General features: G+C 40.4%; 1 protein-coding gene across 2 annotated transcripts in view; it reads left to right on the top strand.

Moving 5' to 3' along the window:
* Positions 1–27,029, top strand: part of TMEFF1 (transmembrane protein with EGF like and two follistatin like domains 1) — a 93,026-nt gene that overhangs the window by 63,581 nt on the left and 2,416 nt on the right. Inside the window, exons 7-9 of one of the 2 annotated variants that reach the window (XM_070459369.1) lie at positions 392–457; positions 14,132–14,255; positions 24,220–24,378. In XM_070459369.1, coding sequence (XP_070315470.1) covers positions 392–457; positions 14,132–14,255; positions 24,220–24,378 — 349 coding nt within the window. The remainder of the gene's footprint in view (positions 1–391; positions 458–14,131; positions 14,256–24,219; positions 24,379–27,029) is intronic. The other variant, XM_070459370.1, reaches the window with a different exon arrangement.

The following is a 27,029-nucleotide window of genomic DNA, read 5'->3' as shown; positions in this document are numbered from 1 at the left end:
AATAAATTTTGTCTGATAACACAGTTGATATCCCACATTTATATTAATCTGATATATTTCCAAGGAAACAGTGGTGGGAGAAGGGAAATCTTGCAACCATTGTCCCTTGGAGAACAGGCTAATCCTTTCTATTCAGGGTCTATGAGATTTTGGTTTCACAGGGAAGACTTTTTAAGGAGGTGATATTTTAGTTGAAGTTTCAGTGAAGTTAGACTGTTCATCATGCAGAACGCATTTATATCTGAGGCCTGAGATAGCTCAAGAGAGTGGTGGAGCAGGAAAAGTGGACAGAGAGTTGGACAGGACCTGGAGCATTTGGAATATTTAGGGGTTTCATGGTATGACTTAAACATCATATATATCTTAATTTTCAAGTCATTTTCTCTTACAGATACAGATGACACTAGTTTGTTGGGAAAGAAAGATGATGGACTACAGTATCGACCAGATGTGAAAGGTACTGAATCACAATTTCCTAAATTTTGGCCAACTGTTGAAATATGGTTTCTCACTGTCCTTAGTAGTTCTATTTCCATTATAATGGCCTTTCCAGCTTTGCTCTGTAGCAATATACATTATGCAATTGAATTTTAGTAATAATACTGACTGAAATAGTTAAGGTGCTTCTCAGTTTGCAGAGTACTGTCATGTCTGTGTTTTTTTAATTGAAATTTTTATTGTGAGAATTGTAGATTCACATGCATTTGTAACAAACTATGTAGAAAGATCTCTCACCTTTGCTTTTAAAATCCTCTTTACCTCTCTAGAATCTACTGTTAACACTTAACCTCTGTGCATGGGTCTTTGAACCTAGTTCCCTTTGCCTGGAATTCTTCTTTGCCTAGGAGTCATCCTTTCAGTCACCTTAGAAGTTATTTCCTTTTGGGAACTATCCCTTAACTCTTAAACCTAGATTGGCTGCCTCTCTTACATACTCTGATGACCAAGCCCTTAACCTGCTCTAAGTATAATTTGTCTGTTCTATTCATCTGCCTCCCTCTCGGGACTGTGAGTTCTGCCATGTTCACTTTGAGATTGCTAACACTTAGCAGAATGTCTGGCACTTACATAGGGGCTCCATGCCTGTCAGAAAAATGCATATAGTTCAAAGAAACTGTAGGATTTATTTGTACAAAGTCCTTTATTTTGAGGTCAGATCAGAGATTGGATTCTGGTTCCCTTGGCTGCAAGTCTAGTGCACTTTCATTGCTTATTTTCATATTCATTATTTCATTTGGTTGTTGCAACTACTCTGAGGGTAAGGACCAGTGAGAACATTGAGGCTCACTGAGGTTATAGCTCGTGAACCGAAGCAGGTCTCGATCTTAGGATCCTAGACCAGGGTTTCTGTATATTTGCTTTTACGTACATGTATCTTCTATGCCATTTGTTTGGTTAGACTAATGGGCAGTTTTTTTAAAAAGATGTGTAATCTACCTTTTAGGCCTAGTTTCTAAAAAATACGTAAAATGAGAATAACAGGCCATATCTCATAGAGTATCATAAAGGTTAGATGAGATAATGCATGTCAGTGCTTTGAATAGTATCTGACATAAGTGTGTAAGAAGTGGTAGCTGTTATTATCATTGAATAATTTGTTATTTCTGTCACTTGAATCATATTAAACCTGAATCAGTTATATCCCATGAGCCCCTGAAATATCAGTTTCCTGTGTTGATACAAAGTGCTGTGTTTAAAATAGGAACTCTTTGTATTCCCGTAGGAGATAAATTAGATCAATGCTAGTTTTATTCTTTAAACTGATAGTACATGACCAGAATAGGAGCGTTCTTTTTCAGTAGGTAGAAGCTCCTGCTTAAGGCAATTTGGGGAATTGTGTATACCCAAAATACTTGTCTGTCTTCGATAATTTTACAGGGATAATTTAGTGCCTAAGCCATTTTTGAGATACTGAACATTCTTTACACATAAGAATTTGTCTATAATGCAAATGAAATTATCATAATCAGTAGATGTAATTTATTAAGTGCCTATTTTATGCTGGCTATTTTACTAGAAACTGTTGGTGGATAGAAAGATATGTAATACGTGACATCCATCTTTAAAGAGCTTGTGACACAATAAGAAATGAACATAACCTACTTCTAACAAAGTAAAAGTTGGTTATTGTCATAAATGTAGTGCTTTGAAAAAGTTAGGATGAGAACTCAGAAAAAAATTACTATAAAAATTACTATTTGGTGGGGAATGGTGATGCAGGTGGATGCGCAGGTTTGATCCCTGGGTCAGTAAGATCCCCTTGAGTAGGAAATAGTAACCCACTCCAGTATTCTTGCCTGGAAAATTCCATGGACAGAGGAGCCTGACAGGCTGCAGTCCATGGAGTTGCAAAGAATCAGACATGACTGAGCATGCATGCAGGAGAATGGGGAGAATGGTGAAGATCTAAGAAACACATAGAAGAGGTCTTATTTGAGCTGAACCTTGAAGGGTGGTTAGGATTTGAACAGAGGTCAACGGATATTTAAGGAGGATAGAAGAGCATCAGCAGAAGGGTGAATGCAAACATTGTGATAGAATGTATTGGAGAACAATGAGGATTCATTTTTGGCTGGAGAGAAGGGGTTTAAAAGGCAGAAATGGAAGGCAAGTGTGGGAAGGTAGCTTGGGGCCAGATTGTGTACAGACCTTTTTTTTGTCTGAGTCTTCACCACTGGACTGCCAGAGAATTCCCATGTGTACAATCTTGAATGCTCTGTTATCCTAGGGCATTGAAACTTCACTTGTAGGCAGTGGGGAAATCATAATATATTTGAAAAGGAAAGTCTACAGTATTAACCGGCTGAATGCATTATACCAGGCAGGACTTGTGCTTATTATGTACTTTGGGCTAGAGATAGAGAGATCAGTTAATTAGGCTCAAAAGGAATAGATTCTTACTTAAGATATGGAAGATAAAAGAGTTAAAACTAGAATGACTTAGATGATGGATTCTGTTTATTGAACTAAGAATATTGGGAAGGGAGAGGTATTTGGGGTAAGTAAGAAGGGAGTTGATGGTGGACATGATTAATTTTACTTTGGGGTTTGAGTTGCTTGTGGAACTCACCCGGGCGACTTTGTTTTTAGCATAAATTTACGAGTTAGTCCTTGGATATCTAGGTGGTAACTGAAGTCATGAGAATGAGTGAGAGAGATTATAGAACTGCATTGTCTAGTAGAGTAGCCACTGGCCGCATGTGGCTATTTAAATTTAAATTGATTAAAATGAAATAAAATTGAAGGTTTTTGTTTCTCAGTCATACTAGCCGTATTTTAAATCTTTGGTAGTCCCATGTGACCCATGGTTACCATATTGGACAGCACAGATATAGAACATATCAAGAGCTGCAGAAAGTTCTGTTGGATAGCACTCTTATTTATAAAGGAGAGGAGGCTAGGATGAAGTAGAAAAAAGATCCAGAGGAAAAGCATTACAAAGAGTACAGTGGCACAGAAGTTGAAATAGAAAGACTGCTAGTTTAAAATGCTGCATAAAGAAATTAGAGGACAAGCCTCGAATTTGAAGATGTCAGAAATGTAAAGTTGAACTCTTGGAAAAATGTGCTTTCAAGATGGAGCATTTGAATGTCCAGTATGGTGGTGAGTTAGTGCTTTTCTTGGGCTCTTGGAAGACCTGTGGTAAATATTGAAATTGCAGTGTTAGAGGATATAAAGGATATAGTGGCTGAGCATGAGGTGTATGGGCTTCCCTGGTAGCGTAGCTGGTAAAGAATCCACCTGCAATGCAGGAGGTGCCGGTTCAATTCCTGGATCGGGAAGATCCCCTGGAGAAGGGATAGGCTACCTACTCTAGTCTTTGGCTTACCTGGTGACTCAGATGGTATAGAATCCATCTGCAATGCGGGAGACCTGGGTTTGATCCCTGGGTTAGCAAGATCCCTCGGAGGAGGGCATGGCAACCCACTCTAGTATTCTTGCCTGGAGAATCTCCATGGACAGGGGAGCCTGGCAGGCTGCAGTCCATGGGGTAGCAAAGAGTCAGACATGACTGAGTGACTAAGCGTGTGCATGTGCATGCATGCGTGCGTGCAAACACACACACACACACGAGGTGTGTGGGAGCTGGGTATGTGACATTTTAAAAACTTGATTGCAGAAAATTTCAAACATGAACGAACAGGATAGTATAATGAACCCTTATATACTCAACCAGTATCAACAGTGAGCAGCGTTCTGTCGTCCTTGTTTTGTCTGTATACCTCTACCCAGTGGATTATCATTATTCTTATTTTACAGATTTTTTGAACTGTAATTTATATGCATGGAAATGCACAAATGTTAGCCGTCAGTTTTGACAAATGGATAGACCCCGTCTGTACTATACCTTATCACAGTCTTTGTAACATTCCCATCTACCCAGAAAGTTCCTTTGTGGCAAATGATGTTTTAATGTGGCCATTTTTTATCCAAGGATATTTTCATACAGCCTGAAATCCACCGTCAAACCTTTTAATTGCCAACACATTCTCACTCCATTCCTGAGCATCACCTCACCCCAACCGTCACCCCACCTTCAATTTCATCCTCTCGGTCTCTCCTCCTGCTGATCAAGGATACCAGAGACACCACGATATCAATATTGTTGGTTCCATTATTTGGTGATTAATGTTTATATATTTTAATACAGCTCATTTGATATGCCCTTTTAAAAATGGTCTTGATAAATTCGCCTTATCAAAAGGTAAGCCTGAGCCAGTCGCTGCAGTCACTGAAGGAGGGGAGAGCCTCTGCTGCGGAGTGTGGAGAGTCACAGTGGAGATGGTGAGGTGTAGGTGGGTGGCAGAGAACCCCGCGGAAGGAAGGTCGCTGAGGGATGAGAGTGGGGTGCTGATCTAGAGGTGACAGGTGGTGAGCACAGCAGGGGAAGGGAGGAGGGAAGGGTGTAGGAGTAATGTGATTTTGTTCCATCAGGGAGACGAAGGGAGTGCTTCCTAAGGGAACCGCTGAAGAGGCGGATGAGTTTACGTGCATTAGAAAAGGTGTTTCACTGGGCAGAGTGGAAAGACTAGGAAGGAGAGAAGCCGGGTTAGGGTTGGTCATATCTACTGCCTAGACATGAGAGAGGGTAGGGGTGTTGGGGAGTAGGCGGGAGTTTCTGCCTAAGTAAATGATTCTCTGTTGGGGTCTGAGGAGACTTGGGTTAAAGAAGGATGTGTTAGTGATGAAGCTTGGAGTGAAGGTTGGTATAGGGGAAGCAGGAAAGAGTATATTGAATTTTTGGATTCAGTATATTGGCTGTGTTAAAATAAAGAGCCCTCGAGTTACTGATGCAGTATTGATGTTGTTGTGGCCTCTGTAGCCCCTTCTAGGTGCATGTCCTGGTTGTTAACAGCGATTCCTGGTGCTTTATTTGGGTGGAACATGGATGGACCAAGACACAGTCAGTGAAGCTTGCCTTTGCAGATAAGCCATCTGGAGTCTTACCACATCATCACTTAGAACCATACTCTCCTTTGTATTTGAAAATACTGCCGCTGGTGGCAAATTGGCTTCTGAATGCCTCTGTAGGGCGGAAGGCACTGCTGGGTGTCTGAGCTTTGTGCACACACACGCACGCATTGTTCAGAGCCTCGCAGTTGCAGCTGTTATTCATGGAGCCTGTCACCACTTGCCTGACGGCATTGTTTGTACAGGACGGTGCCCAATTCTTGCTGCGCAAGGCTACATCTCTGCTGTGGTTTCCAAAACTGTGCTTCATTATATCTGTAAAGCCTTTTAATGTTTCCTTTTTGAAGTTATCTAATTTACGTGGCCTGGAGAGCAAGTGCTTGTACATTCCACTCTTGTCTGTTCCCCACCCACTTCCCAGGGTAGCTTGGTGAAGTCATGTGATGGTTAAGAGTTTGTGCTCTGAAGTCAGACTTGGTCCATGCTAAAAGGCAGTGTGGCCTGATTTCTCTGAGCCTCAGTGATCACATCTGTGAAGCAGGGGCAGTAATACCTACTGCCTAGGATTACTTTGAGCATTAAATGCTGTCACTAAATTCATTATCAATGTTATTATTATCGGTGTTTTTCCCTAATTTCATTGTTAGTAGCCTGGCTGTGCTAAAGGTTCTTACCATTGGCCTTCCTGTCCAGCTCATGAGTGACAGTAGGCTGTTCATCCTTTCAACAGTTTTTAATCAAGTATGCTACTGTGTGCCAGTTGCTTTCAGATATTTAATCCTTATCACAGTCATGTTACCATCATTTTGCAAATGAAGAAGCTGAAACTGTGAGAGTTTCTGGCTCATGTGGAATGGCAGAGCAGCGACCAGAATTCAGACTTCCTGACCCTAAGCCCTGGTGCTCTTTCTTTTTCATGACAACTATTCCAGAATTCTGTTCTCGTGCTTGCTGTCTTCTATTTTCTTCAGAATATTTAATCTACTCTCAGCTACCACCTTGGTGAACACTTACACTCTAGCTTTACTCTTTCTCTGAGAACTAGTTTCATATATTCAGCACCTGTGTGTCTTTACACCTACATTTAGCTGTATTGCCTTTGCCTGAACTTCCAGGAACTACTGTCTTGCCTGGGACACGATAGGTGCTTAATAAATACCCTTTGGAGGACTGGAGGTCTCAATTTGAACTCAGTTTACTACATTCTCTCTTCTGAGCCTCCTGTCATTAGGCTTATAAAGAGCTTTTCTTTTAGTTTTTAAAGTTGTGACACATATATAACATTTTTAAGTGTATGGGTCTGGTGGTGTTCGATAAATTCATGATGTTATGCCACCATCACAGCATCCATCTCTCGAAATCATTCCATCCTGTGAAACTGGAACTATAGCCGTTAAGCAATAACGCTTCATCCCCCTCCCCTCTGCCCTTATAACCACCATTCTGCTGATTGTTGCTGTAACTTTGACTATTCTACATAGCTCTTATAAGTAGGAATTATACAGTATTTGTCTTTTTGTCACTGGCTTCAGTTAACATAATGTCCTCAGGGTTTGTTTGTCTCATAGCATATGTCGGAATTAATTTCCTTCCTTTTTAAGGCTGAACATTTCCTAGTGTGTAGAATATTCCCTACAACTCATCCATTTTGTTTATGCATTAATGGACGCTTGGGTTGCTTCCATGTTTTAGCTATTGTGAGTAATGCTGCCATGAATAAAGGTATATAGCTATCTCTTGGAGACCTTGCTTTCCATTTTTTTGGGAGGAGTATATATCCAGATGGATCATATGGTATATCTACTTTTAATTTTTTGAGGAAGCTCCATACAGTTTTCCCTAGTGGCCATACTGTTACACGTTCTCACCAACCATGCCCAGAGGTTACCATTTCCTCTTACCATTGCCAGTACTTGTTATTTTCTGGTGTGGGGATAGTAGTCATCCTTTTGGGTGTAAGGTGCTATCTTGTTTTGATTTGTATTTCCTGAGTGATGAATGGCTTCCCAGGTGGCACAGTGGTAAAGAATCTGCCTACCAATGCAGGAGACGCAAGAGATGTGAGTTAGATCCCTGGGTTGGGAAGATCCCCTGGAGAAGGAAATGGCAACCCACTCCAGTATTCTTGCCTGCAAAATCCCATAGACAGAGGGTCCTGGCAGGCTACAGTCGATGGAGTTGCAAAGAGTCCGACACGGCTGAGTATAGATGCATGATGCAATGATTAATGATGTTGAACATATTTTCATGTGTTTATTGACGTTTTGTTGATTCTTTTTGAAGTAAAATTGTTTTACACAATTCTGTATTGAGCCATCTTTTTAGGAAAGAGGACAGTTCTGTTCTATTAAACACTTAAAGGTTAGTGGGTTGGTTGTTGCAAACCATATAAACGGTAAAACTAGGGAAGTTTGACATTAAGGAAGAAATCAGTGGGCAGTGAGGTAGGTAGTGAACAGACATGGGGAAATCCATACAAAGATAATGAAAGAGAGATTTCATTCAACATAAAGAAAACTTGATAATATTGGAATTAACTATATTATATTGAGGAATATAAAGAATAGCAAGGAGAGATAAGAAAGCCTGCCCCAGCGATCAGTGCAAAGAAATAGAGGAAACAATAGAATGGGAAAGACCAGAGATCTCTTCAAGAAAATTAGACACCAAGGGAACATTTCATGCCAAGATAGGCACAATAAAGGACAGAAATGGTATGACCTAACAGAAGCAGAAGACACTAAGAGGAAGTGGCGAGAATACACAGAACTATACAAAAAAGATTTTCATGACCCAGATAATCACGATGGTGTGATCACTCACCTAGAACCAGATATCCTGGAATGTGAAGTCAAGTGGGCCTTAGGAAGCATCACTACGAACAAAGCTAGTGGAGGTCATGGAATTCCAGTTGAGCTATTTCAAATCTTGAAAGATGATTCTGTGAAAGTGCTGCACTCAATATGCCAGCAAATTTGGGAAACTCAGCAGTGGGTGCAGGACTGGAAAAGGTCAGTTTTCATTCCAATCCCAAAAAAAGGCAAGACCAAGGAATGCTCAAACTCCTGCACAATTGCACTCATCTCACACGCTAGTAAAGTAATGCTCAAAATTTTCCAAGCCAGGCTTCAACAGTACATGAACCATGAACTTGCAGATGTTCAAGCTGATTTTAGAAAAGGCAGAGGAACCAGAGATCAAATTGCCAACATCCGCTGGATCATTGAAAAAGCAAGAGAGTTCCAGTAAAACATCTATTTCTGCTTTATTGACTATGCCAAAGCCTGTGACTGTGCGGGCCACAACAAACTGTGGAAAATTCTTCAAGAGATGGGAATACCAGACCACCTGACCTGCCTCTTGAGAAATCTGTATGCAGGACAGGAAGCAACAGTTAGAACTGGACATGGAACAACAGACTGGTTCCAAATAGGAAAAGGAGTACGTCAGGGCTCTATATTGTCACCCTGCTTATTTAACTTCTATGCAGACTACATCATGAGAAATGCTGGGCTGGATGAAGCACAAGCTGGATTCAAGATTGCTGGGAGAAATATCAATAACCTCAGATATGCAGATGACACCAGTCTTTTGGCAGAAAGTGAAGAGGAACTAAAGAGCCTCTTGATGAAAGTGAAAGAGGAAAGTGAAAAAGTTGGCTTAAAACCCAACATTCAGAAAACTAAGATCATGGCATCTGGTCCCATCACTTCATGGTAAATAAATGGGGAAACAATGGAAACAGTGTCAGACTTTATTTTTTTTTGGCTCCACAATCATTCCAGATGGTGACTGCAGCCATGAAATTAAAAGACGCTTGCTCCTTGGAAGAGAAGTTTTGATCAATCTAGATAGCATATTAAAAAGCAGAGATGTTACTTTGCCAACAGAGATCCATCTAGTCAAAGCTATGGCTTTCCAGTAGTTATGTATGGATGTGAGAGTTGCACTATAAAGATAGCTGAATGCCGAAGAATTGATGTTTTTGAACTGTGGTGTTGGAAAGGCTCTTGAGAGTCCGTTGGACTGCAAGGAGATCCAACTAGTCTATCCTAAAGGAAACCAGTCCTGAATATTCATTGGAAGGACCGATGCTGAAGCTGAAACTCCAATCCTTTGGCCACCTGATGCGAAGAGCTGACTCACTGGAAAAGACCGTGATGCTGGGAAAGATTGAAGGTGGGAGGAGAAGGGGACGACAGAGGATGAGATGGTTGGATGGCATCACTGACTTAATGGACATGAGTTTGAGTAAACTCCGGGAGTTGGTAATGGACAGGGAGGCCTGACGTGCTCCAGTCTATGGGGCTGCAAAGAGTCAGACACGACTGAGTGACTGAACTGAACTGATACTATATTGAGTTCCTTATCTCTGAATGTGTTTAAGTAGAAACAGGATCATGGGGTTGTAACTAAAGAAATTCCTTCGTTAGACCAAATGACCTCCAAAGACCCTCACACATCTCAGTTTCTGGTTTCATTTACTTTCCAAAGCATGTTGACACTGTATTTTTTTTTTTTCTTTCTGTGTTTCTATTATCTGTTCCTACTGCTGAGCTCAGACTTAACCAGTGCCACAGTTTGGATTGTGTAGTAACCTCTTAATTGGTCATCCTATCTTCCTTTTGTCTTCTAATTAATTTCAATAACTTTTTGAGCTATAATTTACATACTATTAAGTTCACCTGTTTAAATAATGTAATTCAGTGGGTTTTTTTTTCCTTTTAGTATATTTACAGGATTGTACTAGCATCACATCATAGTCTAATTTTAGATCATTTTCATTACCCTGAAAATAAACCTCACACCCATGTCACTCCCCATTCCCCCCTAACCATCAGCCCTACCCCTAGGTAACCACTCTCAGTTACCTTCTTATGTAAAACATGGCTTTGCTTGTGTTGCTTTCCAACTGGGTCCTCCTTGTCCATATGATTAAGAAAATGTTTCTCACCCGAGGTTTAAATTTTTCCATGCTCTGACTTCAACTTGTTTTTCCAACTTTGACTTAAACGCTTGCACAGTCTGAATGTACAGTTATTGCTAGGTCCACTTACCTTTTGTTCTTGAGAGTGAGAACAGGTGCCTTATACCTGTTTTTTGGTTTCCAGCATTCAACTATCTGAATCTGTCCATGCTTTGAGACCTAACTTGAGTGCTCCCTTCTCTATGAGTCCTTCCCTGGGTTATTCTTCCTAAAATGAAGTTCTCATTTGAACGTGAACTTCCGTAGCACCTAGTATTATAAAACCTTCTTTTGGTGTTTTATTGTATGCTATCACGTGGGACCTCTTCTCTTGTGTTGTTCAGCTTTTTGTGTGTGTATGTTGATGATAAACTTCTTGAGGGCAGGGACTGTGACCACTTTTCCCTTACCCCCTCTGTAGCTTAGCTGAGCATATGGATGAGCACAGAAACAGTATGTAAGTGTAATGGAGTGAATAGTGTTGGCATTGAGCAAAATGCTGAATTTGGACTCTGTGACAGATAGAGATTTCAAAGTCTTAATAGACACATCCACTTTTATATGGTTTTGCTTTGTCTAGAGCTTGATACCACATTCTTTCATTAATCATTCAGTGAATTCTATTGGTGTTGTACTCTTTATTCATTTCTCATAACCCATTCTTAATTTTCTTATTGCTATCATGCATCTGAATTCTCTGATCACTTTCAGCTCTGCATTTAGGACTTTCTTATGGTAGGTTAGTACATTACCACAGCTTTTGTGGACCAGTGTGGTCTGTTATATACTTTATTCAACTTTATTTCTGTAGGTTGGTACCTAACCTCAGTCTCTATAGTCCCATTATTATATATTTCATGGTATGTCACAGCCTGAAAATATCATGTTTTGAGAAGTTGCAGGATGATAAGCACTATGGGAGACAGTTGCATTCCTCAAGTCACCTCATGGCTTGATTGCAAAGGTCGAATACTACTCTTGGTTTGAAACCATAGCAAGAACATTAATATGTTCTAAGTGTCAGGAGTTATACAGAAATGGACAGTACAGGCATCTGGATCCTCAGGGAGTTCATGGTCTCATGGCAGAGGCCAACTTAAATACCTAAATAGTTATGACAGTGTTGTATTATAGCTCAGAAGTGGGTGCTCAGGATTGTAGCAGCCCAGAAGGCGGCTTGATTTCTTTGCCACAGCGTAATTATGGTTTGGGAGCTGGAGGAGCCCCTGTAAGCCCTTTGAGGACAGGATGTATCTTAGCTGTTTTTTTATCCAAGCACCTAGCAGAGCCCCTGGCATATGGATGGTGATGAATAAATGATAAATGAGTAAGCCACCTATTCTGTGCTATCTAGCATGGTGGCTACCAGCCACATGTGACTGTTGAGTATTTGGAATGTGACCAGTTGAAATTGAGGTGTCCTGTGTGAAGTGCTCTCCAGATTTTGTAGACCTATTTAAGAAAAAGGAATATAAACTATCATAATTTATCTGAATATATGTTGAAATGCTATTTATTTGATATATTAGGTTAAATAAAATATATGATCAAAATTATCTTGTCTACTTTTTGAAAATATGACTACTAGAAAATAAGAGATTATGTCTTGTGTTATACATCCTTTTTATTATCAGCATTTTGTTTGGTTTATTAAAAAATTATTTATTTGTTTTGGCTACGCTGGTCTTCATTGCTCCTCATGGGCTTTCTCTGGTTGTGGTGGGCTGGCTGCTCACTGCAGTGGCTTCTCTCGTTTCGGAGCACTGGCTCTGGGGTGCGCAGGCATCAGTAGTTGTGGTGCTCACCTCTGCATGTGGAATATTCCTGAACCAGGGATCGAACATATGCATTGGCAAGTGGATTCTTAACACTGGACCACCAGGGAAGACCAGTGTATTATACTACTGATAGACTTTGCTGGTCTCATTCAGCTCTCTTAGAAGAAATTATTTGATTTAAGGTTACACAAAATAGCAGAGATACCCTTAAAACTGAGATCTTCTCTGTTGGATTTCTCCTTAGTTTAGTTCTCTTTCTATGCATAAATTTGCACATTGTAAATACATAAAATTTGAGGTAAAGTGGCATGAATTTGGTCTTGTTAAGGATGACAGACCCTCTTGGCTGTAGTTAAACTATCTTTGAACTTAATAATCATTAAGATTAATAGTCAAAAAGATTCTCCTTTCATGTGTAAATTTTGATCTCCAGAAAAACCTGCATTTTCAGTTCTCAGTTTTTTCACACTTGGTACACCTGTTCCCAGTTCTCCCTTCCTTATTGGTATCTATATATACACATAGTCTTTTATTGCATTTCTTCTTAGTTTGTTTCTATTAATAATTATTCAGATTATATTAACACTGTGTGTGTATTTGGGGGAGATAAGTCTTGGCTGATGCATGATGTGTTACATAGAGAGCTGGTGGGTTTAGTGGCCTGTACATGCATTAATTATCTCACATAATACAGTTGTGAAAACTCAGGCTTAGAGAGGGTGTATGCTCAAGGTCACATGAGATTGTTATTAGTAAGAATCTGTAATTCATAGAATAATACACAGAATCTGTAAGCTGGAATTTTATAAAATGGCAGGAAGCTTGAGAGTTTTTCCTATACATGGACAGGCCTGTAAACATTGGGGAACTCTGGATTCATAGAGCTGAGGACTAATGTATTAGGTAAATGCCATAAAAAAAGTAAAAAAAAAAAAAATTCATTCTAGCTTGTGCAAATATGTACATGAGTATGTGCATATGTAAGTGTATGGAGGTAATGAAGGACAGGGAAGCCTGGCATGCTGCAGTTCGTGGGGTCACAAAGAGTCTAACACGACTTAGCGACTAAACGACAAGTATATGGGAAAAAGAGACATAGGATTAGAGAATGAATTAATGAAAGAATATCGTTGCTTTTGAAGACTAGATCCCCATGCCTTCTTCTTTCCTGCCCTTTTCTAAATTTGCTTCCTGACTCTTCCCGTTTTTGGTAGTGGAATTACTTACCACCCTTCTGTTTTCTTCAGCCCAACTCAGTTCAGTTCAAGTCAGTATACCTAAGTCCAAACAGATACTCATTAACATGTTTACAATGATTTTCTTTGGATAGAGAGATTTGGGGTGGTTTTAAATTTCTTTTTTATTTGTCCTCTATATCATTTGAATTTTTTTTTTTTTTTTTACAGAAACATATACTAAGAAAAGCAATTTAAAAAGAACAGAAAACTGTTTTCACTTGGGAAAAAATCAATATGCTTGATAGTTTTCATGCCAAAGTAAACCTTTCACCCTGAAATTTCAGAATCTCACACTTGTTCTCTGCCTTACCAGTCTCCTTTGGCCTCAGTTTCATAGCCTCAAGGTGAATGGCTAGAGTAAGTCAGTTCCCCCAAAGCCAGTGCTACATACCCCACCTCTTTGTCACAGAGGCGTGATTTCTTCTGGAAGTAATATTTATTTTTATAGCAAAGGTGTTGAATTTTTTGGGTTTTTTTTTCCTGATTGTTTTTACACAGCAGTCGCTCACAGTGGTCACATCCTGCAAATATTTTTAAATGCTTCGAATCTAAACAGTCTACCTGCTGTGTTTGTGGCATAATGAGACCTTGGTTCTTGTCCAGCCTCCTATCTGGTAAATTTCCTTCCCAAATTACCCAGCAAGGGGTGAATTTATTTGTTGTCTTAGAGCCTTGAAAAGTCCATGTTTTTCAATTTGCTTTTCATTATTTATTGACCTGGTTTATGTTCTTTTAAGATGCTAGTGATCAAAGGGAAGATGTTTATATTGGAAACCACATGCCTTGCCCTGAAAACCTCAATGGTTACTGCATCCATGGAAAATGTGAATTCATTTATTCTACTCAGAAGGCTTCTTGTAGGTAAGTCAGAGTACCTCCAGATCAGAGGTGAGACCTTTTTTCCATCTTTGGTCACTGCTTTGTAGCAGGCAATGAAATGTGGACTAAAAATATCACTAAAAGGTAGTATTTATTTGCAGTTGAGTTAAAAGAAATTACATAGCAGCATCATTTGGAAAAAGCTGGCAAGTAATATGCAAAAAAACCCCACAGATGTTTATTAGGGTTTTGAGATAGGCTTAACCTTTTTAATATTATGCTATGTATTTTTTAATATAGAACTGTACCATAGACCAACATTATTTTGATATTTAGGCAGTCTGTCACAGAGTGGTTTGACGGACTAGAGAGTGTTAAGAACTGAGAACGTTCTTAAAATAAACTTTATGGTCAAGTTTCAAATGAAGTTTATAATACATTTCTCAAAATAAGGGGATGGGGACTAGAATCAGGTGTAATATGAGGGATGGAGACAGAAAGGTTGTGATTCAACGTCAACTGTGTGATTCCAGAGAGGTGGTGTAAATAGAGCTGAGACAAAACTAGATCTCGAATTTCCTGATACCCTGTGTTTATGGCATAATGAGACCTTGGTTCTTGTCCAGCCTCCTAGCTGATAAATTTTCTTCACTCATTTCCTTCACCCTCGTGGCCTTAGTGCTTCTGCTATTCTGTGTCTGTGCTGATAACACTTCTTGCTGCTGCTTCTGGGAGCTCGTCTCCCAGCTCAGGTTGGTCTAGATGTCAGGGGAGTGTTTGAAAACACAGGGCGATTGCTCTTATTCTTCTCACTCCTGCCCCCTGCAGTTTGACCAGTGAATCTTTCTCTCAAGAAGTAAAAGAAAGCTTGTGAAATCAAGTCTCCTGGTTTCTCTGTTTCTTTAACTCCATTCCCCTGACTTCTCCCCAGCCCCATTCCCTCTCATTCTCCTGAGAGAATAAAACACTGTAAACTGTTTTTAATGGTTATTAACAGTTCTTTGTTAAGCTTTCAGCTTCCTTCTGTTTGAATGGTTTCCTTGTCTTTGAAGGAGCTAATACCAGCCTCACTCCCCACCCTACCCCTTTGCCTGTACATTAAATATAATAATAATAATAATACAGCCATGCAAGGGAGAAGAAAATAAAATCGTACAGTGGATTCCTTATGCTTGTCTCATAGTGACATACATACCTCAATAGAAGTTCAGATCATGTTGTCCTCTGAGTGTGGGGTGTCTTTTAAGATACCTAAAAGGGAGGGATGAGAGAGGTTGATGTCTAAGCCTCATGAACCTATTTGCAGGGCAGCAATGGAGTTGTGGACATAGAGAACAGACCTGTGGACACAGTGGGGGAAGGTGAGGATGGGATGCATTGAGAGAATAGCATGGAAACATACACATTACCATGTGTGAAATAGATAGCACGGGAAGTTTGCTGGGTGACACAGGGAGCTCAGCCCAGTGCTCTGTGACAGCCTAGAGGGGTGGGATGGAAAGGGAGACGGGAGGAGGGGTAGAGGGGTTCAGGAGGGAGGGGACGTATGGATACCTGTGGCTGATGCATGTTGGTGTATGGCAGAGGCCAACACGGTATTGTAAAGCAGTTATCCTCCAACTAAAAAAATGATAATGGTACTTATTTCCTGGTGTTGTTAATATATGCAAAGTACTTACCACAGTGCTTGTTACACAATGTGTATTTAATAAATAGCAATGGATATTGAAATTGACAATATTGATATTACTAGGCTATACACACTGTTAGGTTAGGGACTCTGTTTTGCTAACCATTGTCTCCCCAGTGCCTGGCATAGGGCCTCTCCCAGTAGCTACTCAGTGAATATTTTTTGAATGACATGTGATGGTGGCCAGCTTTTCCCTCTTCTTCAGACCAGAAGTGTTTCTTAAATGCTAAAGAATCTCTTTTCTGCATATTGTAACTCCAAAGAGCAGTTGATCTTTGTCTTTTGTCTAAGCATCTACAGTGTCCACAAGAACCAGGCCTTGGCATCACATGGATTTCTACTGGTAGGTGTATTTGTTTAGTAGCAGTCAACAGGCAGGGATGAACACCCTTTAGCCACAGTCCTGTTATTAGGTTAAAACCTTTTATCATTATATCACCATTACTTTGTTTGTTTATTGCGTTTGTTGTTGTTCAGTCACTACTCCGTGTCTGACCCTGCCTACTTTGTACCAAATCCTACATGGCCCTGGGGTCTCAAGTTCAAATATGACAGAGATCCAGCCTTCAAAAAAACCTACAGTCTGGTGGCAGCAACTGACAAATAATAATTTAAATGTAATACTATATGAAAAATGCTATCATACATTGACATACATGAGATGATTTGAGACTTCAAGAAAGCTCTTCAACCTTAAGTGGGAGGAGGGGCAGGTCTTATGGGGACATTTGTGCCATACCAAGAGATTGTCCTTTAACTAACTAATTAATTAATTTGGCCACACTGCATGGCCTGTGAGATCTTAGTTCCCCAACCAGAGATGGGACCCAGGCCCATACAGAAGGCGCAGAGTCCTAACCACTGGACCTCCAGGGAATCCCCATGTCCTTTATTTTAAAGACAGAAACCATTTAAGGAATTAAATGAGAAAGATATGGGCAGATCTGAAAGCCATCCAGGTAGCTAGGTGAAAAACGGATTAGAAGACTGAAGGTTAGGGGCCTGTTAGTGAGGAGCGAGAGCCTGAACCAGGTGAAGGTCTTACAGTGGGACTGAGATGAGGACTGAGTTGTAGAGGGAATAGGTGTTGACTCCAGAGGTTTTGGTGACTGGTTGGGTATGAGGATGGGAATGCGGGGAGTTGGTGGAGGGTCATGGGAAGGAAGAGTCAAGAGAGTCTGCTGGGTTTCTAGCTGATGCAGAATTGAGGAGGGAAAGGAAATAGGGGGAGGGGGATGGAGGTTGAGGGGTCATGATGTACTCAGCTTAATAATGCTTGATCTCAAGTGTCTGTGGGGCATCCACTTATCTAGTAGGCTCCTGGGTATCTGTGGTTTTGGAACTCATGAGACAGGTGCACGTTGAAGATGTGTTTGGGAATCATTCCATCTTTAGCATTGTTGTTCAGTCGCTTAGTCGTGTCCGACTCTTTGCGACCCCATGGACTGCAGCATGCCAGGCTTCCCTGTCCTTCACCATCTCCCAGAGCTTGCTCAAACTCTCGTGTCCATTGAGTTGGTGATGCCATCCAACTGTCTCATCCTCTGTCATCCCCTTCTCCTGCCTTCAGTCTTTCCCAGCATCAGGGTCTTTTCTAGTGAGTCAACTCTTCTCATCAGGTGGCCGGCATATTGGAGCATCAGCTTCAGCATCAGTCCCTCCAGTGAATATTCAGGATTGATTTCCTTTAGGACTGACTGGTTTGATCTCCTTGCAGTCCAAGGGAATCTCAAGAGCCTTCCTCAACACCAGAGTTCAGGAGCATCAATTCTTTGGCGCTCAGCCTTCTTTATGGTCCAACTCTCATCCGTACATGACTGCTGGAAGAAACCATAGCTTTGACTATATGGGCCTTTGTTGGCAGAGGTCTTTAGCGTATCCCATCTAATTCTTACAGCAGTCCTTCCACCCACTGGGTTGATTAATCTCTCACCTTTTCAGTGCATATTCTCATTGCCTCCTTACTCAGCTTAATTCCATGGTCAATCCTTGTAGTCCCTCCCTTGCTTCATCATACATGCACTTCACACTATAATCCTGGTTCGTTCCAGCCTCCCGCCTGCTGCATACCTACACCCACCAGGCTTTAACTGGTCGTTTGCACCTTTATACAAAGTGGGCCCTGCATGCTGCCGGCAGTCACTCTATAACTGCGGTCCTTCATCCTCCTCTCCTAGATAAAATGACTGCTTTTACCATCCATCCACCCTCTCTTCAGACTGTCAACACCTCCTCTCATCATCAGTCTGTCAATGATCTTGTTTTTAAGTTCAATGAGAAAACTGAAGGAGTATGAAGAGAACATTCACAGGCTTTTTACTATCACTGCCAGCAATGCTCCCCAGTTTTCTTCTAACCATATATGTTTTATTCATATATTTTTATACATTTATAAGTTACTTTTTATTTCTTTTATCTTGAAAGGTATTTCTCATTGTCACGTCTATCAGCTACGGTCCTATTTCTGTCCTTTCCTTTGTAGAAGAACTGGAAATAGTTGTCTGTAGTCTGTCTGCAGTTTCTCACTTCCTGTCTCATGAAGTCACCCCAGTGAGCTTTTGCGCCCCAGCACTTCACTGAGACTGTTCTTGTTGCTAAATTCATCAGTCAGTTTCTCAGTCTCAAATGACTTTTGAATGATCAGTGGCGTCCAGCCTCCTGCGTGACATTCTTCACTTGGTTAAGGGATTACACTCTCCTCGTTTTCCCCTTCCTCACTGGCTGCTTCTCTGTCAGCCCTCTTGCCTGGCCCCTCTTTTGCGTCCCAGTCTCTCAGTGTTGGCGTGCTGCCAGAGTCCGCCCTGGTCCTCTTCCTCAGCGACTCCGGCCAGCATCAGGGCTTCGCCTGATGTATGCTGATGACCCCCAGGCCACTCTCTCAATTTGGGATTCTCCCTCACTGCCCTCTTTCACACGAGTATCTGGCACCTTAAGCTCAATAGAACCTAAGCTGATCTCCGGATCTGCCCTCCCTCTCCTAAACCTGTTCTGCCTCTACCTTCTCCATCTCAGTTGATGCTGACGCCATCTTCTCTTTGGTTTAGACAAAACACCTCTGATATGACTTTGACTTGTCTCTCTGTCATACTCCACATTTAGTCATTTCAGGTGTCCTGTTAGCTCCATTTCAGAATATATCCAGCATCTGATTACTTCGCATTGTCACTGCTACTCCTAGTCCAGGCACCATTTTCCCCTCTGGCATTATGCATTAGCCTTCCTGATTGTATCCTAAATAGTCCATATTCAGCACAGCAGCCAGAGGAAGACTTTAAAATAAAGGTCAGCTCTTGTCTTCCCTTCGCTGATGCCCTTCCGGCGGCTCCTCCGTCTCCTGAGTGAGGAGCCCTTGGCAGGCGGGCCCCTTCACGTCTCTGTGTCAGTCCTGTCCTTCCCTTTGGCTGGCCCGTTCCAGCCACACTGGCTTGGACACAGCGTGCACTCATGCGCACACCTCAGGGCCTTTGCACTGGCTCTTCTTTTGCCTGTTATGCTCTCCTCGCACTTGTCCACACAGCAGACTCCCTGGCCCCCTTCACATCTTTACTCACTTGTCTCTTCCTGAAGCTTGCCTTGACCATCTTCCTTAAAGTTGCAGGGCTCCCTTCCTGGCCCATATCTGGCACTAATAATACCCCTTAATTCTTTCTCTTTGTTCTCTTTTAATTCTGCCTTCTAACATAACCGTTTAATTTGCTTATCGTGTTTATTGACCCTCCCTTCCCTACTAGAGGATAAACAAGCCAGGGGTCTTTGTTCCTGATGTATTCCTAATGCCCACCTCAGTACTTGGCACATGTACTCAGTAAGTAGGTTGAATGTATGAGTGAATGAGTCAGCCCATGAGGCTGTGGGCATGATGAGATTACCATGGAGGGTGTGGACATGAAAGAACAGGCAAGAGAGAACCAGATGCCTGGATGTGCCTTTAATCAGCCACAAAGGAAGTAGTGCTAACCTGGAATTTAATACTGCAGGTATTTGGAGAGTATAACCCAATAGTCAGGTGCAGGAATGATGTCCAGGGGGAACTGCATGAGTGAAACATGGTCTATACATTCTTTTTGATACTCGGATCTTTAATTTTTGAATTAAGCTTAATTGTCAACTGTGTATCTAGGACATTGTTATAGCTCCCTGTGGAACTATTTTTATTTCACTGAGCTTTGACTTTGGGCTGTTAGCCTGCCATGAAGTATATTCTTTTAAAAAATCCTATGAGACTTCATTATATTGTTGAATTTTATTACAGCTGTATTGTTGAGGATGATGCTCTCTGGATGAGAAAGTACCCTTTCTGGGGGTGGGGGGCCAGGCTGTGTCACTTGTGGGATTCTTAGTTTCCCGACCAGGGGTTGAACTCAGGCCAGCGAAAGCCCCGAGTCTTAACTACTGGACTGCAAGGAAATTCCCGGAAAGTACCCTCTTTATATGAGGACTTATGAGATAAAGTTCCCTTAAATTTAATAAAATAGCAACAGATTTGTTTTTTAAAAGTGAAATATAGTTGATTTACAGTATTAGTTTCAAGTATACAACATAGTGATTCAGTGTTTTTATAGATTATGCTCCACTAAAAGTTGTTACAAAATAATGGCTATAATTCTCTGTGCTCTACAGTATAGTTGTTGCGTGTCTATTTTATATATAGTAGCTTTTCTCTCTTAATCCTATACCCCTATCTTGCTCTTCTTCCCTTCTCTCTCCCCACTGGTAACCACTGTTTGTTTCCTATACCTGTGAATTTGTTTCTTTTTTGCTATATACATTCTTTGTTTTAATTTTTAGATTTCACAAAAAAGTGGTATTATACAGTATTTGTCTGACATTTTGCTACGTGTAATATTCTCTAGGTCCATCTATGTTGCTGCAGATGGCAGAATTTCATTATTTTTTATTGCTGAGGAATATTCCACTGTGTATATGTGTGTTTATCCATTTGTCTGTTAGTGGACACTTGGGTTTCTTCAGTAACTCGGCTATTGTAAATGATGCTGCCCTGAACTTTGGGATGTATGTATCTTTTCAAGTTCGTGTTTTTGTTTTTTCTATATGCCTAGGAGTGGAATTTCTGGGTCATTTGGTAGATCTGTTTTCAGTTTTTTGAGGAATCTTACTGATTTCCATAGCAACTACACCAGTTTACATTCCAACAGTAGTAGTATACAAGGGTTCCCTTTTGTCCACATTCTTGCCAGCGTTTGTGATTTGTGAACTTTTTGATGATAACCATTCTGACAGCTATGAGGTGATATCTTAGTAAAATGTTGAGCATCTTTTCATTAGCCATCTCTGTATATATTCTTTGAAAAAGAAATGTCTATTCAGGTCTTCTGACTATTTTTTGTTTGGGTGGTTTTTTACATATTGAGTTACATATGAACTGTTACATATTTTGGATATTAACTGTTTATCGGTAATATCATTTGCAAATATTTTCTTCCATTCAGTAGGTTGTCTTTTTGTTTGGTCTATGGTTTCCTTTGCTGTGCAAAAGATTTTAAGTTTAATTAGATCCCATTTGTTTAGTTCTGCTTTTATTTTTTGCCTTGGGAGACAGATTAAAAAAAATTGGTATTATTTATGTCAAAGCGTGTTCTACCTGTGTTCTCTTCTAGGTGTTTCATGGTTTTCAAGTCTTACATTTAATTTTGGTCCATTTTAAGTTTATTTTTGTGTATGGTGTGAAGAAATACTCTGGTCTCATCCTGGTGCATGTGTTTGTCCAGTTACTGTTATTCTTTTGAGCAACTGGCTTGATTTCGTTTTGTGGAGATTGTATTTTATATCAGTGATTTTATCTCTTTTCCTTTTCCTCTCACCTCTCATCTCCTGTCCCACTTTTTTCCTTTATTCAATGGCTTTTAGTATATTCATGGAGTTGTGCAGTCACTACAGTCAGTTTTACATTTCATCACCCTGAGGAAACTATACCCTTTACTCCCAAATCTCCCCATCTTCCTGAGCCTTAGACAGCCACTAATACTCTTTGTCTCTATAGATTTATCTATTCTGGACATTTCATTTCAGTAGATTATATTCATACAGTATGTGGTCTTCTGTGTCTGTCTTTGACTTAGCATACTGTTAAACAATTTATTCGTGTTGTGGCGTGTATCAATATTTTGTTCCTTTTTGTGGCTGAACAGTATTTCATTAGATGGGTAATACCACACTTTAATCCACTTACTAGTTGAAAAATAATTAGATTGTTTCCACTTTTGGCTATTATGGATCATGCTCCCTTGAATAATTGTTCGCAAGTTTTTGTGTGGACATGTGTTTTCATTTCCACTGGGTAAATGCCTAGGAGTTGCTCAGCCAAATGCTAACTCTGTATTTAACTTTTTGAGGAACTGCCAGAATGTTTTTAAAAGTGGCTGTGTCATTTTTATGTTCCCTACAGAATCCTTGCCAGCACTTGTCATTTTCTGACTTTCTGATTCCTAGTGGGTATGCTAGACATTTCATCTTATTGTGGTTTTGATTTGCATTTCCATGACAACTAATGATATTAGTGCTTATTTGTCATTTATATATCTTTTTTGGAGAAATGTCTGTTCAGATCATTTGTCTATTTTGTACTTTTTCCCTCTTTTTGTTAATGAGTTGTAATAGTTTTTTATATATTTTAGATAAAAATTTCTTATCAGATACATACTTTGCAGAAATTTTCTCCTGTGGGTTATCTTTTCACTTTCTTTCTTGATAGTGTCCTTATGTACAAAAGATTTAATTTTGATTTAACCCAGTTTAACTTTGTTATTGTTTGTGCTTTTGATGGTATATGAAGAAATCACACCTCATCTAAGGTCATGAATATTTACTTTTCTCCCCGCCCAAGAGTTTTATAGTTTTAGTTCTTGCATTTAGACCTGTGATCCATTTGAGTTAATTTTTGTGTATGCTATGAGGAAGAGGTCCAACTCTTATTCTTTTGTATGTGGATGTCCAGTTGTCCCAGCACCATTTGTTGAGAAGACTGTTGTTCTTCTCCCATCAAGTTATCTTAGCTCCTTTTCCAAATATCAGTTGACCATAGATGTAAAGGTGTATTTCTGGGCTCTCAGTTATGTTTATGATCTATGTATCTACCAAACTGCTATTTTTTGTCTGGTAGGAAGCTTAGAACCAGTATGAAACCTCTGGCAGGTGTCTGGGACCCCCAAGGGTCGGATTTGTGGACTCACATCCCTCTGTTTCTGTGCTTTCAGATTTCTATCTTGTTATGCGTATGTGTGTGTTAGTTGTTTAGTCAGATCCGACTATTTGCAGTCCTATGGACTATAGCCCACCAGGTTCTTCTGTCCATGGGATTCTCCAGGCAAGAACACTGGAGTAGGTTGCCGTTCCTTCTCCAGGGGATCTTCCCAGCCCAGGGATTGAACCCGGTTTCCTGCATAGCAGGTGGATTCTTTTTTTTTTCACTGTCTGAGCCACCAGGGAAGCCCCTTGCTATGTGTCTTTTTATTTAAAATTATTTTTCTGTAATGAAATGTGTGACATTAATAAGTACTCTGTCCTTAGACTTCTAATGTTTTATTAATCATTTGTAACCAAAGGCTGGCGAATTTACACATTTCACTTCTGTCCTTGTGTCAACTAAAAACTGTGAGTTCTCTATTAAGTATCTTAAATTTTCTCCCTGTCAAATTATCATCAGCTGATGTTGTTGCCTTTCTATTTACTCTTAATTGGAGTTCAGATAATTTCTAAGATTTGTACTTACTTGCCTGCTTAGCTCTGCTTCTGTCATTAATAACTTATTTTCATCTCTCCCCTTGTGCTTTAAATGATTATATTATGTACACTGAGAAGTGTCCTGAATATAATTTGGTGTTATGTTCAGAGAACTGTAAATGTCTATAAAACTACTTATTCAGTAATCCCACTTCAAGTATCTAGCCTAAGGGATAACACTAAATGTAGGATGCACAGTCATCATAATATCTACCACACCTAACTCATAATTCCGAAAATGGAAAATAACTGATATGTCTAAGAGCAAGGAATAGGTAAGTTTGCTGTATTTTAAGTCACTGATTGGGATATTGTGAATCCATTTTTAAATGGCAGTAACAAAGACTACTTAGCAGCTTTTAAATTAAAGTGATATAATGATAAGTGGAAGAAGCACTTTGTAAAATAGTCGTATCCAAAAGAGTATAAGGAAATACAATAATGACAGTGTGTTTTCAGATGGTGGGAGAGTGCCTGATTTGCTGTTTCTTTTATGTGTTTTCATTTTAAAACCTGGAATTTCTGAAATTTATAAATCTCATAGGAGTCCTTTTTTTTCTTTTTCCCCCTTTTCAGATGTGAATCTGGTTACACTGGACAGCACTGTGAAAAGACAGACTTTAGTATTCTCTATGTAGTGCCAAGTAGGCAAAAGCTCACTCATGTTCTTATTGCAGCGATTATTGGAGCGGTACAGATTGCCATTATAGTAGCAATTGTCATGTGCATAACCAGGTAGGTAATGGCCTACAGAGTACCAACTTCCAGTTAGAGGTGGGTGGCTGCTAAAGAATCCTGAAGCACTGAAGATAATGGGGACTTGACATCTATCAGTATACTAGGAAGAAATCCTAGAATTAGTTCTCTAAGATATCCATGTAGGTCTGACCTCTCCCCATCGTGCTGCTTTAGAATTTGGTCAAGAACTCATTCCCAGGGTTACAGGCACATCTAGGCTTAGGCAGAGGAAGCCTGAGGGTATTTAGTGGCATAAAGGAATTTTGAGATCTTAGAACTATGTGTCCACTTAAACATTGCCTTCAGGGACAATGATGGTAGCAGGATGGTCTGCACATGCATTGAAGAGCCAGGCAGGAACTTTCTAAGTCCTGCAGAACTGATTGGGTCTTGTGCCCTAAGAATATACTTTATCCATAGTAAATACAAGAAGGGAAGAAATCAGAGGTTAAAGAAAACGGCTTTTTTTTAATGTGTTGTCTTAGCATTACTTCATTTTCTGGAATACAGTCATGAGTAGTAAACTTTAAAATACTCTTAACTAAAACCATTGGGAGTTTATCATAACTGAACCCCAAAGTAAAGGGCATACTTGGAGTGCAGTTGGCCTAAAAAGAGGTGTTTTCCAGGCTGAGTGGAAATATGTAAGTCAGAACTGAACTGGACCTTGGAGAACTCAAAGAAGATTAAGTTTTCATCTTGTTCATCTTTATGCTTCTGAGTCTCAGGTCTTTTCTTCTCACTTACCTCTTCCTACCTCCTTTCAGTTTGGTTCAGACTCCCATAAACAACATCTCTATACATTTCTGCATTATTCTGGGCTGAGGGTTGGACTATATCAAGTGCAGATATTGGCAGGCCATAATGGATTTGTGGCTCTTCTATCTGAAGTCTGGGGAGAAGCCAGACCTTCTGTGCTCTTAGCCATCTGGAGCTAAAATGATGAATCTAGAAATGATGAAAAACTCTTCTGAATAACATATTTTTCATAAATTACAAGTGCTAAAAGCCAGTGGACTTTATTCTATAGAACAGATGATCTGCCCTTAGGCAAGACTACTGAATATGAAATTGGGCAGTAGATTAAAGTAGGGACATAATGTTATAAAAAAATAATGACAGCAGAAAGAGAATATAGAAAAAATAGACCCACCATGTAACAGCAGGGCTGCCTGTGGCTGTTTAACATGGGCTCAGAGGTGAAGCAGTTTGCCTGTGGTCCTCCAGCTAGTAAGTGAAAGGGTCTGGATTTGGATTCGGTGCTGCCTGATTGCTAAACCATTCCTCTTGCCGCTGAACCATCAAGAGGAGGGGGGTCCATGTTAAGTCATCTTGGGAAATACATTTGCTAAGTATGATCCTCCTGTGGGAGTGCGATTCAGACTTGATTTTGTAGCAGTTTGGGGTTTTGCATCAGGGGCTGGACTTGGTGTGAATCATTTTCCCAGAGCATTAGTTCTGTGTGTCATCTGAAAAATTTATTGGAGAGAAAATGTGAGGTTTTGGAAGGCCATTTAGGATGTTATTAGAGTAAAGCAGGAGTGGAATAAAAGATGATTTGGAAGGTGAATGAAAGAAATAAGGTAATAAGATAAAGGCAAGGGAAGATTTTGAGGCCCAGTGATTTTCAGTTCCTTAAAGATTGAAGGACATTAGAGTCAGCAAGAAGTTACTTTGTATTCAACCCCTTCATTCTAGAGAAGTGAGGAAATTGGTGCCCTAGGTTGGGAAAACTTCACCCAAGAGCAGAGAGATAGTTAAGCCCTTTTGTAAATCCTATCCAGCCTTTTGTTTAGCTCTTTGCCTCAATTCTCACTGTGCCATAATCCTCAGCTACTAAATTAAAATTACCTTGCAGATAGTTTTCAAATTAGTGGTGGTTGTGGTTTAGTTGCTAAGTCGTGTCTGTTTCTTGTGACCCCATGGACTGTAGCCCACCAGGCTCCTCTGTCCATGGGATTCTCCAGACAAGAATACTGGAGTGCGGCATTTCCTTCTCCAGGGCATCTTCCTGACCCAGGGGTTAGACCTGGTTTCCTGCCTTGCAGGCAGATTCTTTACCAGCTAAGCTGCCAGAGAATTCAAGTTAGTAACCTCTAGTTTATATCCCATCACTCCAGTATTCTTGCCTGGAAAATCCCACAGACTGAGGAGCCTGGTAGGCTGCAGTACACGGGGTCGCTAAGAATCGGACACGACTGAGCGACTTCACTTTCATCTTTCATTTTCATGCATTGGAGAAGGAAATGGCAGCCCACTCCAGTGTTCTTGCCTGGAGAATCCCAGGGACGGCGGAGCCTGGTGGGCTGCCGTTTGTGGGGTCACACAGAGTCAGACACGACTGAAGTGACTTAGCAGCAGCAGCAGTTTATATCCCAAGTCCATTTGCTGCCTTCACAGACACATAGGCGTTGCCTTATATTTACTTTTAACTGTTACAGTGTCCTCACTACCCTCTGTCTCTATGTCTGAAGGGTCGTCTCGTTGAATTTATCATAGATCTCTTCCTGAGGTCTTTTTATTATGGCATTTTCACCCCTAGAATGTCTTGCTCCCTTGGCTTGAGGATATTATAATTATGCACATGGGCTGACCTGCACTGCATTTTTAAGGAGTGCCTCTCCCACACAGTCCATTGCGACAGCTGT

Source organism: Odocoileus virginianus, chromosome 31, assembly GCF_023699985.2.
Source record: "Odocoileus virginianus isolate 20LAN1187 ecotype Illinois chromosome 31, Ovbor_1.2, whole genome shotgun sequence".
Taxonomy (NCBI): domain Eukaryota; kingdom Metazoa; phylum Chordata; class Mammalia; order Artiodactyla; family Cervidae; genus Odocoileus; species Odocoileus virginianus.
This window is presented reverse-complemented; position numbering and strand designations above follow the sequence as displayed.